General features: G+C 35.3%; 1 protein-coding gene across 16 annotated transcripts in view; it reads right to left on the bottom strand.

Moving 5' to 3' along the window:
- Positions 1 to 12658, bottom strand: part of BAZ2B (bromodomain adjacent to zinc finger domain 2B) — a 342755-nt gene that overhangs the window by 34627 nt on the left and 295470 nt on the right. For all 16 annotated transcript variants that reach the window (XM_027865747.1, XM_027865733.1, XM_027865732.1 and 13 more), the window contains 4 exons: positions 10482 to 10736; positions 8411 to 8625; positions 5918 to 5992; positions 4570 to 4813 (listed from right to left, as the gene is read on the bottom strand). In XM_027865747.1, coding sequence (XP_027721548.1) covers positions 4570 to 4813; positions 5918 to 5992; positions 8411 to 8625; positions 10482 to 10736 — 789 coding nt within the window. The remainder of the gene's footprint in view (positions 1 to 4569; positions 4814 to 5917; positions 5993 to 8410; positions 8626 to 10481; positions 10737 to 12658) is intronic.

Raw genomic sequence — 12658 nt, 5'->3', positions numbered from 1 at the left:
TAAAAAAAAAAGCCTGAAAAAAAAGGATTGTGCCTCTGAGATAAAAGGATGATTCCAAAGTGAACTTCCTCAGTCCCCCTCCTCAATTTCTCAAAAATTATCAGCATTAGAACACTCTTTCCTTCCCTCTTGTCCCTCTTGCTCTCCCACTGAAGGTAATCTCATTACTTCTACCCTTGATCCCATTATCTCCTCCCTCTTCCAGGATCAAACTCTAGAAGTCATCCTTTCCTTCTTATTCATCTTGATTTCTCCTTGTTTGTGTATCTAAATAGTTATACTGATGATTAACTTCATAATAAAAAAGAAAATGCTACAAGTTAAAAGATGGTAGGACAGCAAGCATATGTACCACTAAATTATGAAGAAAGAGAATTGTTCACAAATAAAGTCAGATCTAAATACTTGGAAAAACATCAGCTGCTCATGTGTAAGCTGAGCTAATATAATAAAATGACAATTCTACCTAAATTAATTTACTTTTCAGTGCCATACCCATCAAACTACCAAAAATTATTTATAGAGCTAGAAAAAATAATAATCAAATTTATCTGGAGGAACAAAAGGTCCAGAATATCAAGGGAATTAATAAAAAGAAATGCAAGGGACGGTGGTCTAGCCATATCAGATCTTAAATTGTAATATAAGGCAGTAATCATCAAAACTACTTAGTAGTGGATAAGAAATAGAGTGGTGTATCAGTGGAATAGATTAGGTACAAAAGACACATTGTATACTATATGACTACGTGTTATATAGTGACTGTAGTGTACTTATATGACTATAGAAGCTTACTGCTTGATAAATTCAAACACTACAGTTTCTGGGATAAGAACTCACTATTTAACAAAAACTGCTAGGAAAACTGGAAGACAGTATGCCAGAAACTAGGCATAGACCAATATCTTACACCATATGCCAAGATAAAGTCAAAATGGGTACGCAATTTAGATGTAAAGGCTGATACCATAAGCAAACTAGGAGAGCAAGGAATAGTTTACCTGTCAGATTTATGAAGAACGGAAGAATTCATGACCAAGCAAGAGACAGAGAACATTATGAAATGCAAAGTGGATGATTTTGATTACATTAAATTGAACATTTTTTTGCACAAACAAAGCCAATGCAACCAAGATTAGGAGGGAAGCAGAAAGCTGGGAAACAATTTTTATAGCCAGTGTCTCAGATAAAGGCCTCATTTCTAAAATACATAGAGAAAATTTATAAGATTACAATTGGTTCTCCAATTGATAAATGATCAAAGGATATGAACAGGCAGTTTTCAGATAAAGAAATTAAAGCTATCTATAATCATATAAAAATTGTCTAAATCACTATTAGAGAAATGTGGTACTCTGAGGTACCACATCACACCTACCAGATTGATTAACATGACAAAACAAAAAATGATAAATATTGGAGAAGATGTGGGAAAATTGGAACCCTAATGCACTGTTGGTGGAGTTGTGAACTAATCCAACCATTCTGGAAAGCAATTTGGAACTATGCCCAAAGGGCTATTAAACTGTGCATATCCTTTGACCCAGCAATATCACTTCTTGGTCTATATCCCAAAGAGATCATAAAAATGGGAAAAGGACCCATATCTACAAAAATATTTATAGCAGCTCTTTTTGTGGTGTCAAGGAATTAGAAATTGAGGGGATGCCCATCAATTGGGGAATGACTGAACAAGTTGTGGTATATGAATATAATGGAATACTATTGTGTAATAAGAAATGATGAGCAAGCTGACTTCAGAAAAACCTGAAAAGACTTGTATGGATTGATGCTGAGCAAAGTGAGCAGAACCAGAACACAATAACAGCAACGTTGTGTGATGATTAACTTTGATAGACTTAGCAATGCAAGGATCTAAGACCATACCAAAAGACTCATGATAGAAAATGCTATCCGCATCCAGAGAACGAACTTTGGAGTCTGAATACAGATGGAAACATATTATTTGCTCTTTTTTGTTGTTATTTTGTCTTGTTTCTTCTTTCTTGTTGTTCCTCTCATTGTTTCTAATTCTTCTTTACAACACGACTAATGTGAAAATGTGTTTAACATGAATGTGTACGTAAAGCCTATATTAGATGGCATGCTGTCTTGGGGTAGAGGGAGGGGAGGAAGAGAAGGAAGGGTGAGAAAATCTGGAACTCAAAATCTTATGGAACTGAATGTTGAAAACTAAAAACAAATAAAATTTAAAAATAAATAGAATTGTTAATTCTACAAAGAGATGATTTGGTGTTGATCAAAAGGTGATTTTTGTTTTCTATAATAATACATCACTTGTCAAAGCAAAATAATTTTTCAATGGTGGCATTTGGGGGTAGTAAGCTGCTACAGAAATGATAAATCATTATACATTACAAAATAAAAGATTATTTAACTACCATAAAAAAGTTAAGGTTACAGAAAGGAAGGTTGTTGGCAGCATTCCCTGCATATTGCTTCCTGATCCAGTAATGTATTCATTTTACAAATGAGGCAACTGAGCTCCAGAGGGGTTGTGACATTACTTAACCACCTAACTTACTTAACTTACCTGACATTACTTAACCACTAATAAGCTGAGCTAGAATTCAAACCTCGGTATTCTAATTATTGCCTCTTCTCTTTTGCATCACGGTTCCTAAACGAATTCATTTTTATTCAGTTTTACATAGTAGATTAGAAAATGCATAGTTATGTCAGAGCCTACTGAATATATGGTTTGTGGCTATGACCCTTCCCTTAAGAATATATTTACTATTTAAGATTTTTGCACATGCAAGTGCAATACCTCCTTTGTGAATATAAATGAAATGACATTGCTTGCTAGAAAATTTATAAAAGTACACATACATCAGTAATTGTTTGCTGGTCCAACTCACAGGTACAAGACATCCCAAATAAATGAAGTATGCAACAATAAAGTCCTTCAGGGAATGTTAACTGTTTAGTGTGCTTACAGTGTGATTTGGAATCTGGAGATTATCTCGAGGGTTACCTTAATTCTGAAATTGAACCCATGAACAAACATTGCACTTTTATTCTTTATTTTGCCATGAAGCTCTTTAAAAACTCCAGATAACCTAGTCCCTGAGAAACTCCCTTGGAGGCCAGTCAAGGCTAGGGGAATAAAACCTATCTCTGAAAACAGGCCCAACGTTAGCCAAGGAGTGATTTAGACTCTTTTGCCTTCTCTCTTTCTCTATCCTTCACCTCTTCAAACAAATACAGTGCTCAAAAAATCCCTAATGTGTACTTGTCACCTTTGTAAGCAAGACCCCTCAACTGGACTCTGAGTAGGATAGTGGTTGGTTTCATTCTCTTAGCTAATCTGACTCAAGATTCCAACACGGAGTCTTGAGAAGGAATGTAGAATCCCAGTGGGAACCAGGTTCAGGGAGGGAATTTGAGCACTAACTTAAGTAGAATTTGGGTTGTTGGAGCAGCTGTAACCCAAATATACCCTGCTGACTGTACTGACTGTTCTCAAAACCGTTCATCTTGAGCAACTCCTCCCTGCCTGGTTAGTAAAGCCATTTGCTTACACACTAGAGTTTCTTCAAACCATGACAACTTACTCAGGGATTCGTTCATCAGGAGGGGCACAGTCTAGTTCAATGCTGAGATTTCTTGTGATGAAATTCCTCAGAACTATGTAATTAATTAGTAAAACAAAACTTTGTAATCTATAGTGATGCCTTTTCTATACCCTTCTCTTCCTTTCCTTCTACTTCCTCATCCTCCCTCCCACTTCCTCATCCCACCCTTGGTTGGATGTTTTCTGGACTACTGAGGCCCACTTTCCAAAATGCCAGTTCTGATGAGACAGATGATTTCTAGGAGAGTGGGGTTTCTCATATGCTAGTTTCTCCTTGCTCCATCTCAGAACACTGTATGTGTTAAGGGCTCTTCTCTGTGATTCCTGACCCTGGTGAGTTCACTGGTTCACTTCCCAGTACAGCGCCAAACAAGTCTTTTACTTGGAAAGCACATAAAAGAGAAAGCAACCCAGGTAAATGGAACCCCCTACCCAGAACTGAACTGTTTTGCCACAAAGATGATTTACCCAGGCTCTCTTATTTCTTAAAACAAAAACCAGCACCACTACCAACAAAAACCACAAGCTAACCACCAAGTTGTATTATACAACATCTTAAACACTAGTTGAGAGATGAATAATTCCCCTATTTTTATACATTGTCTATAGATAGGCAGCCTCAGAGTAGGAGACATATTGACATCTGAGTTAGAACTATGGTCAGGAGTTGTTGCCTTCCTGCCCTAGAGATCATCTGTGATAACAATGACAGCATATATGTGACAATACTTTGAAAAGTATGAAGTGCTATTCAAAAATAATCATAATTTATGTTAATAAAACAAAAGGCAGATCTGGGGAGTTCTATAACAAATGCTCACAGAGTTACATAAAAAGAATTACTAGCACATTTATATAATGTGGTGTTTATATATTTTATTTTATATTTAAATATTTTTAAATTAAAAATTTTAATATATTAATATAATATATAAATATTTATATAATATAATGAATTTAAATTTTATTACCTCATCATCACAGAGATCTATTTTCTTTCCTTTTTTGTCATCTTTATCTTCTTCATCTTCATCCTCTTCATCAGCTTGGTCATCACTATCATCATCATCGTCATCATCATCGTCACTATCTCCCCCTTTCCGTCTTCGCTTGCGTCCAGTAGTGGGTGTACCTAAAGAATGTGGTTCTTCTCCCAGTTCACCTCCACCTGTGGTGTCTCTTTTCCCTGTTTTCTTAGCATGAATGATTCTGAGTCTTTAAATGTAAAAAAAAAAAAATCAGCATTATCTAAGAGCAAACCTATCTGAAAACTCAATAGAGTGTAAGCCATTTGTTTAAGATATTCATCTCTATGTACTTATCTCATAGTTAGGAATAAATAATTTACAACTACAAATTAGATGAATGGAAAATGAAGAACTGGAAAATAACCAATAGATATTATTTTCTTATTTAAAATTCATTATTGTTTGAGGTATATCACTTACTGAATTAAAACATATTAAAAACATAACAAATTTTATCTGTCAGGAACATTATAAAACAGATGAGAATTCTGTAAGGCCCTAATTATAATAATGAAAAAGTAGCAGCAAACTAACTCCCATTCTATATTATCATTCTGATTATATATTATTATTCTATAATAAGAAATAATTTTCCCTTTAGTTACTGCAGAGGAGCTATCTTTTTAAGATAATGAGAATAGTATTTCTAACATTACATTAATAATGAGGTGGAAAATTAAGTTATAATTTTAAATTAAATTTGAACTTTGATAGCACCACTCAAAAATAAACTTAAAATGCAAAACAATGAGAAAAATAAGTAAATGTAATTGGTATAAGGAGATAATACTCCTGTCAAAAGGAACTGCAAAGCTCCCAAAACTTTAAAACGTGAAATTAACTTTTTAAAAAGAATTTAAAGACAGGAAGGCCAATATTAGTAGATATAGGAAGTGGCCCATTGGAAAGGATTAGATTTGTACTCAGATGATTTGAGTTAAATGCCTATTACTACGATTTAATAAATATTTTCATGACCGTAGGCAAGTATTTTATCTCTCTGGGCCTCAGTTTTCCTATCTTTAAAATGAAGAGTTGAATGAGGTGACCTATAAGAAACATCCTTTCCAGCTCTAAATCTATGGTTATATGATCTCATTTAATCATACAATTATTTACGTATAATAATAATTCCTGAATTTTGGCTATCTTTATTTTATGTCTCATTTAAATTAAGCATTTCTATTTCTTTATATCAAAGTGAGCCAGTTGAATTCTAACAGTGATTTACTGCTCACATTGAAGTTTGCATAAAAACTCAAAATATTAATTTTAAGGAAATACAACTTACTTTCGAAGTTTACCTTCTACCATCCATTTGTCTCTCCTTAAGTTTGACATATAATCAATATTCTTGTCAATTTCACTGCCAACATAAAAAATTAGGAGCACGATATGAAACATTACTATTTTCCTGTGTATAAAAATTTCTAACTTCTGACAAAATGCATAAATATATGTGTAATGACACATTTGTGTGTATATATGTACATATATACATGTCCTAGATATACTTCAATATTGAATGCTGAGAGGCAGCATGCTATCGTGGGATAAAGGGTCAGTCTTGAAGTAATAAATAAGATCTCTGTTCAAATGCTGTCTCTCATTCATACTAGCTCTCAGTACCCTGTGCCAATTCTCATTAGTAACAAAGGAGTTGATGATCTGTATTGGTGGAAAGAGTTTCCACATTGGGAGTTCCCCACACTGTTGAGACCACATGTCCAGACCCTTCTTAAAACTAAATTTATATTGAGAGCTAGCCTTAGATGCCAGACAACCTGAGTTCAAATTCTACCTCAGAACATAATGACTGTATGACCCTAGGCAAGTCACTTAATATCTCAATATTCTTGGAAATTCCAAGTGTTCCCTATATCAATGAAATCACAAGTCCAGTTTCTATCCATGCACACAGACACACACACAGACACACACAGACACACACACACACACACACACACACACACAGATGTGTTCTTATGCACCATCATGATGTAGTATAAAATTTGTGCTATCAGAAGTTGTCAATTCTAGTTTGTTTTCTGTTTCTGTTTTTGTTTTGTTTTGTTTTTGGTCTAGGCAACGGGGTTAAGTGACTTGCCCAGGGTCACACAGCTAGTAAGTGTTATGTGTCTGAGGCCGGATTTGAACTCAGGTCCTCTTGAATCCAGGGCCGGTGCTCTATCCACTGTGCCACCTAGCTGCCCCAGAAGTCGTCAATTCTTAAATGTATTTACATACTTAAACTCAAGCCTAGAATTTTGCAATAAGCAATGGCAATGATGGTAAAATAATAAGTTACACCCTTCTCCTTCTTGGGTAAAAGCCTTAATGCATCTGATTACAAATGCCCATAGCGTCAATGAAACTATTCATTTTTCAATTTCTATTCAGTATTACAGTATTATCACCAGCTATTAAGCAACTGTCAGACACAGAATTGTCTGTTGAATGAAAAGATTTCTATATGAAAATATACAGTTTGTACATTCTCAGGAATTTAAGTTGCTGTCACTTATAACATGAGACACTACACTAGAAATAAGGGTCATTTGTATAATACCCACTATGTGCCAGGAACTGTGCTAAGCTCAGATAATTGTCCAAAGGTATCACGAATAGATGAAAAACTATGATAATGCAAAAGTGTGGCTGAGAATGTATTTACATAAAAGTTTAGACTCATAAAAAGTGATATTTATACTTAGCCCTGCATACTTTGATATTATCTTTTGCCAGGAAACCAAAGGATGGGGGATGGGACATGACTGTAATCTAAAAATCATGAATGGAAAAGATAAGGTGAATAGGAACTTGGCCACTAAGCATGAAACATTAAGGTGAAGAAGTGCTCTTTGAAATTTGAGAAATGTCGAACAAGCAAAAGGAACTAATATTTAGCATAATAATATTATGTTAAATATTATAATAATGATAATGAATGAATGCAATTGCTTACTATAAATTAGTGGCAATGGCAAAATACAAATGGATTAAAAATGGTTCAAACAAACTTTTAAATGACAGAACCATAAATGCCTAATTAGAAAAATTATATAAACTTGAAGTATGATGTCAAGGTAGAAAATCATTAGGTTTTAGCTATGGAGTATTACATGATGGTGTTAGCAAAAGAGTACTGTTCTAAATGGACCACAGGTCTGTTTCAGCAAGGGAATTCCCATGTTTCAGAACTTATGACTCACATTTCACATTGGCAATTCCCAGGAAATGGAATATTTGGGGCCCACTGCCTAATAAAGCTTTCCTTTATTTATCTTAACAAAGCATAAATCCAAGTTATCAATAATTAGCATAGTTATAGTACAAACTTGTTACTATGACTACATAATAGATATATAGATATAATAGATAAATATGTAGATCTATTAAATAGATTGTTTATATCTAGCCTGTTTGACAATTTTAGGAGAACACCCACAGTTGCAATTGAAAATGCTCCATGGGAGGATAATTACGGTCATTAGGTCTCATAAAACATCAAGGAATTAAGAAGTGAAGAGACAAGAGGTACAGTTGTCATATCTGCTAATAATGAAAGATGGTTCTTAGAATGGTCAGTGTTCACAATTAACTTAAGCAGAAATATGAAATTACAAAAAATTTTATATAGTTAGTCCATACTAAACATCATTTAATTTTAATCCACATTTTTTTAAAACCCCTACAAGTCACTATAAATGTCAAAGAAGAAATACAAGAAATAACCAATATAATGGATTGTAAAATTATAGGAAAGTGGTTAGGATACTCTCACCTTACAACACTCTTGCTACATGCTAGCTCATTAATAAGGAAAGCAAGTACTGAAGCTTTCTGAGCCGGAGTGTGTGCCTGAAAAGCTTTTGTCTTGAGGCTTTCTGTAAGTTCAGTTTGTCCGCAATGGGCTTCCATAAAAATCTGCAGGATCTCAGAAACATTGTCCCGGTTAACACCAACATTCAGTAAATGTTCCCCAAGAGTTGTTTTGGCCTGTAAAAGTTTAATAAAAAATAAGTTTTTTTATTATTCATAGCCATTTAAAAACATAACCTTTTTCAATAAACACATCAGGGTGAAAATACTAGAATCATAACATATATTTTGGATAGGGACCACATGTTCTTGATGGGACTGAGGTATAGGGGAAAGCAGGAAATGAGAACAGTCTAGTAGTACCTGTGCCTTTTCTGCACCCTATGTTTGTATTTATGTGAGAGCACTCACATGCTTCATTAGGCAGAGGTGAGAAACCTTCCCATGTGTGGATTTCTGGATTCACTTTTAATTACTCATAGCAACCATATCAAGTTCCTATATTTTCTATTGTCCTAGGTGTGGATACTGGCACTTGCCAGGCATGTGCTATTCTCTGACGTCTCCACTGCCCATCTGGTCTTTAAAGAAGTAACAGATGAATGGATGGGTCAAAAGGAAATCTGTCCTCTAGATTCTCCTTCTTTTCAGAATATCATTCATAGCTGAAAATATTAGAACATATGGATTATATTGGAATGTTAAGATGTTGCTTAACTGGAGTTTGGGATACAACCAAACATGTTGTGCCACCACTTTAAAATGTGGTCAATTCCATAGATGTTATATAAATTACATGTACCTGAGGTTGTTATGGTTCTTGCTGAATCCCAGAAGTCAGGTCCCAATTAATAATGCTTTTCTTCAAATCTTATGCAGGGCCCATGGGTGTCTGGATTACCCCAATTATTCAAAGAGAACCCAGACTAATTATAGATCATCCCAAGAGTGCTAATTGAATTAGAGGGTATAAAAGCTATAGTTGGGTCTAGCACCACTTGCATTTATCCTCATACCAACATAGCATAGAGGTCATAGCAATTAGAATTACCTAGTCAGGATTCCATATCAGTAGTTCTTAATTTTTTTTAATTTCATTTTATTTTTTGGCTCATAGAACACTGTTCTTTCCTGTGAAGAACTGCACCAGACTGAAAGAAGGTTTCCAGGCAATCTGAATCTAGACCCATTTATTACATGTCCCTTTCTCCCCCAGCCCCTCATTTTCTTCTTAACTCCCCCCAAGGCTTGCAGCAGAGAAGGCGGCTTGGGCTTGGGTCTGGGGAATGTGAAAATGTAGGGGTGTGTGGGTTCAGCACATGAGTTAGAGGCAGTTATTCATCCAACAAACATTTATTAGAAATGCTTACTATGTGTCAGAAACTATGATGAATGCTGGACATACAAACAAAGAAAGAAAAAAATAACATGGTTCTTTCTACGCAGAAATTCACATTGAAATGGTTGAGACAGGGGCAGCTGGGTGGTGAAGTGGATAGAGCACCGACCCTGGAGTCAGGAGGACCTGAATTCAAATCTGACTTCAGACACTTGACACTTACTAGCTGTGTGACCCTGGGCACATCACTTAACCCCAACTGCCTCACACCTCTCCCTAAAATGTGTAAGACAACATGAAAATAACTATGTATATATACTCTGTGTGTGTATACATGTATTTATGTATGTATGTATAGTGTTAATTAAAGTTATTTCAGAGGAAAGGGACTGGGGGGAGGGGGGTACAGAAGGTGTTGGATGGGGGCCAGCAAAGGCCTCCTGCAGAACCACTGCCCTCCTTAAAAGCTCTAGAACAGCCTTGTCTGGATTCAGACATCAAGTAATTCTAATAGTTATTTAGCATGTAATACATAACTTTCTATGACACAGTCTTAAGAGTTATAGGAGCTAACCAAAATAGTTACTTATTCAATCCACATAATCTAAAGTTGCTAAAAGCACAAAAAAGTAATCAATTTAAATTGATGGTTAAAATTTTTAAGGATTTTGTGCGTGTGTGCATGTGTGTTTACCTTGTATCCTGTTATTAGGCCTGGATCACAGACAGCAGCAGAGAGGAGCCTTACAAGTAAGTCCTGTACTTCACCCATGCTATCTCCAATATTGAGTAATCCCTCTTGAAGAACACTCAGGTTCGGGACATCAATGTTCACATCAAAGCCTAGAACTTTACCAAAATTTCTTAAGAACTGTACCACCATGAGACAATCTGAAAATGTACTTCCAGAGAGAACAAGTCCTGGGATGCGCGGTAACTCTGGCAAAGGCTGGAAACAGAAGGACAAAATCATAGGTCAGTGAGTTCACGCATTCCGAACAGAACTTAGTCATTGCTATGAAGTTCAGCTTCTGTGAAAGGAACACTAAGGAGTTTTTGTTCAGATACCAGTATTTTAATAGCATGTGGATTGTATGAATTAAATATAGCAGAGAAACAACTCACTACTCTATTTTCCAGCAAAGTAAATGAGAACAAAAATGCTGTCATCTGTCTACACAGCAAATGCTACTGTCATTCTAACTGTGATGACTCATTTGAACTAATCCATCTACATTCTTTTTTGGGGTTGGATATGCATTTACAAAATATCTAGATTTGTATTGAGCACAATCTGTGACAACAGGCTACACTGATGATCCTGTGATCCCAGGAGAAAGTGAAGTTAAGCTGGCCAAAATGATGCTGGCTTTATGAATACTAAAGCTGACAGTAACAAAAGAAATTTCTAGCAATACTGCAGTGATTTTGATCATTACAGCTTATAGGCAATAAAACTAGTATTCTGCGACCTTTAAAAAAAGCAGGTAACAGAACACATTATTCATATTACATTACACACAGGAACTTCCAATATGACTTCAAAGCAGGTGTTCTTAACCTGAAGTCTGTGAACTTTTTTTTTTAACATGTTGATAAATGTGTTTCAATGATTGGTTTTCTTGATAATCCTCTATTAGATTTTATGTATTTAAAAATGTTATTCTGAGAAGGGATCCATAGGTTTCATCAGGCTGCCAAAGGTCTGTGACACAAAAAGGGGTAAGAATCCCTGCTCTAAAGGATCACTGCTTTCCAAACAGCTAAAAAAACATCAGTAAAACATAAAAAAATACAGGGCCTGCTGAACTGGAATGTGTACTTTTTATGCCTCTGAGTGAGGTGGAGGTTATCACAGTTCTTGGGAGTCTATAATAGCAGAGCACAGGCCCTAACAGGTCCTGGTAAACAAGAACAATTATTCATACTGGTTCAGAGTTAGACTACGTATGTGTCATTCATGGATGAGCTAAATCTGGAAAGGTTCAGCATCAAAAGACTGGCTACTACGTGGTGACTTTTTAAAAGATCTACAGAAGTGCAGAGGGGTTTTGATAGATGCTGTTGTAGTAAGTGCCCACATCTGATGAAATAATAGTCCTTTGGAACTACTGATATATTCAAGGGATTATTATTCATATTTCAGATGAACATCATGTAAAGATACGACGGGAGGAGATACATTATAATCAACTATTCCTAGATCACACATCTCTTGAGGTCGTAAGAAAAACACTTCTTTGTGAATTATTGCCAAGACACAATAAGTTGCTACTTTTACAAGATGTTTACATAATGTCATGTAAAGCCCTATCAGTTGTCAAGATGACATCTAGCTTTCCTCTGAGTTGTATTTACAAATTTTAATTTCTTTGTCAAAGTTACATTTCTTTGAAGGTCCAAACAAGAACAAGTAGGCAGGAGATATTATGGATGGATATAAAAAAGGATTGCTTAACTTTAAGTGTGACAAAACCTAAGAATGAGGGAGGTCATATTTTTGGAAAGTCTTCAAGAAAAGTTTTAACTATTTGCCCTGGATATTCACCTGCCAGAACAAAAGGAAAAGGTCCAATTCAGATAACTTCTGATCCAATGATTCTACATATTTGTCCTGGGGCTTCTATGTCTTCAACATTAATATACTTCATAAGACTGCATATGGCTGCAAATCAGCAAATGATACAATCTTTGAAGATTCAAAATTGCAGATGATCCAAAAGGCAATAAAGTGACAAATGGTAACTGTAAGTAGGATGCCATATGTAACAAGTGGTGTAAAAATCATTAAGGAAATAATTGTTGAGAAAAGGAGGTGTGGGCTGATCATGTAGTGAGAACAAAGGATATCACTGGTACTCATGAAATTTT

This window comes from Vombatus ursinus, unplaced genomic scaffold (genome assembly GCF_900497805.2).
Source record: "Vombatus ursinus unplaced genomic scaffold, bare-nosed wombat genome assembly UNPS02014779.1, whole genome shotgun sequence".
Lineage (NCBI taxonomy): Eukaryota > Metazoa > Chordata > Mammalia > Diprotodontia > Vombatidae > Vombatus > Vombatus ursinus.
This window is presented reverse-complemented; position numbering and strand designations above follow the sequence as displayed.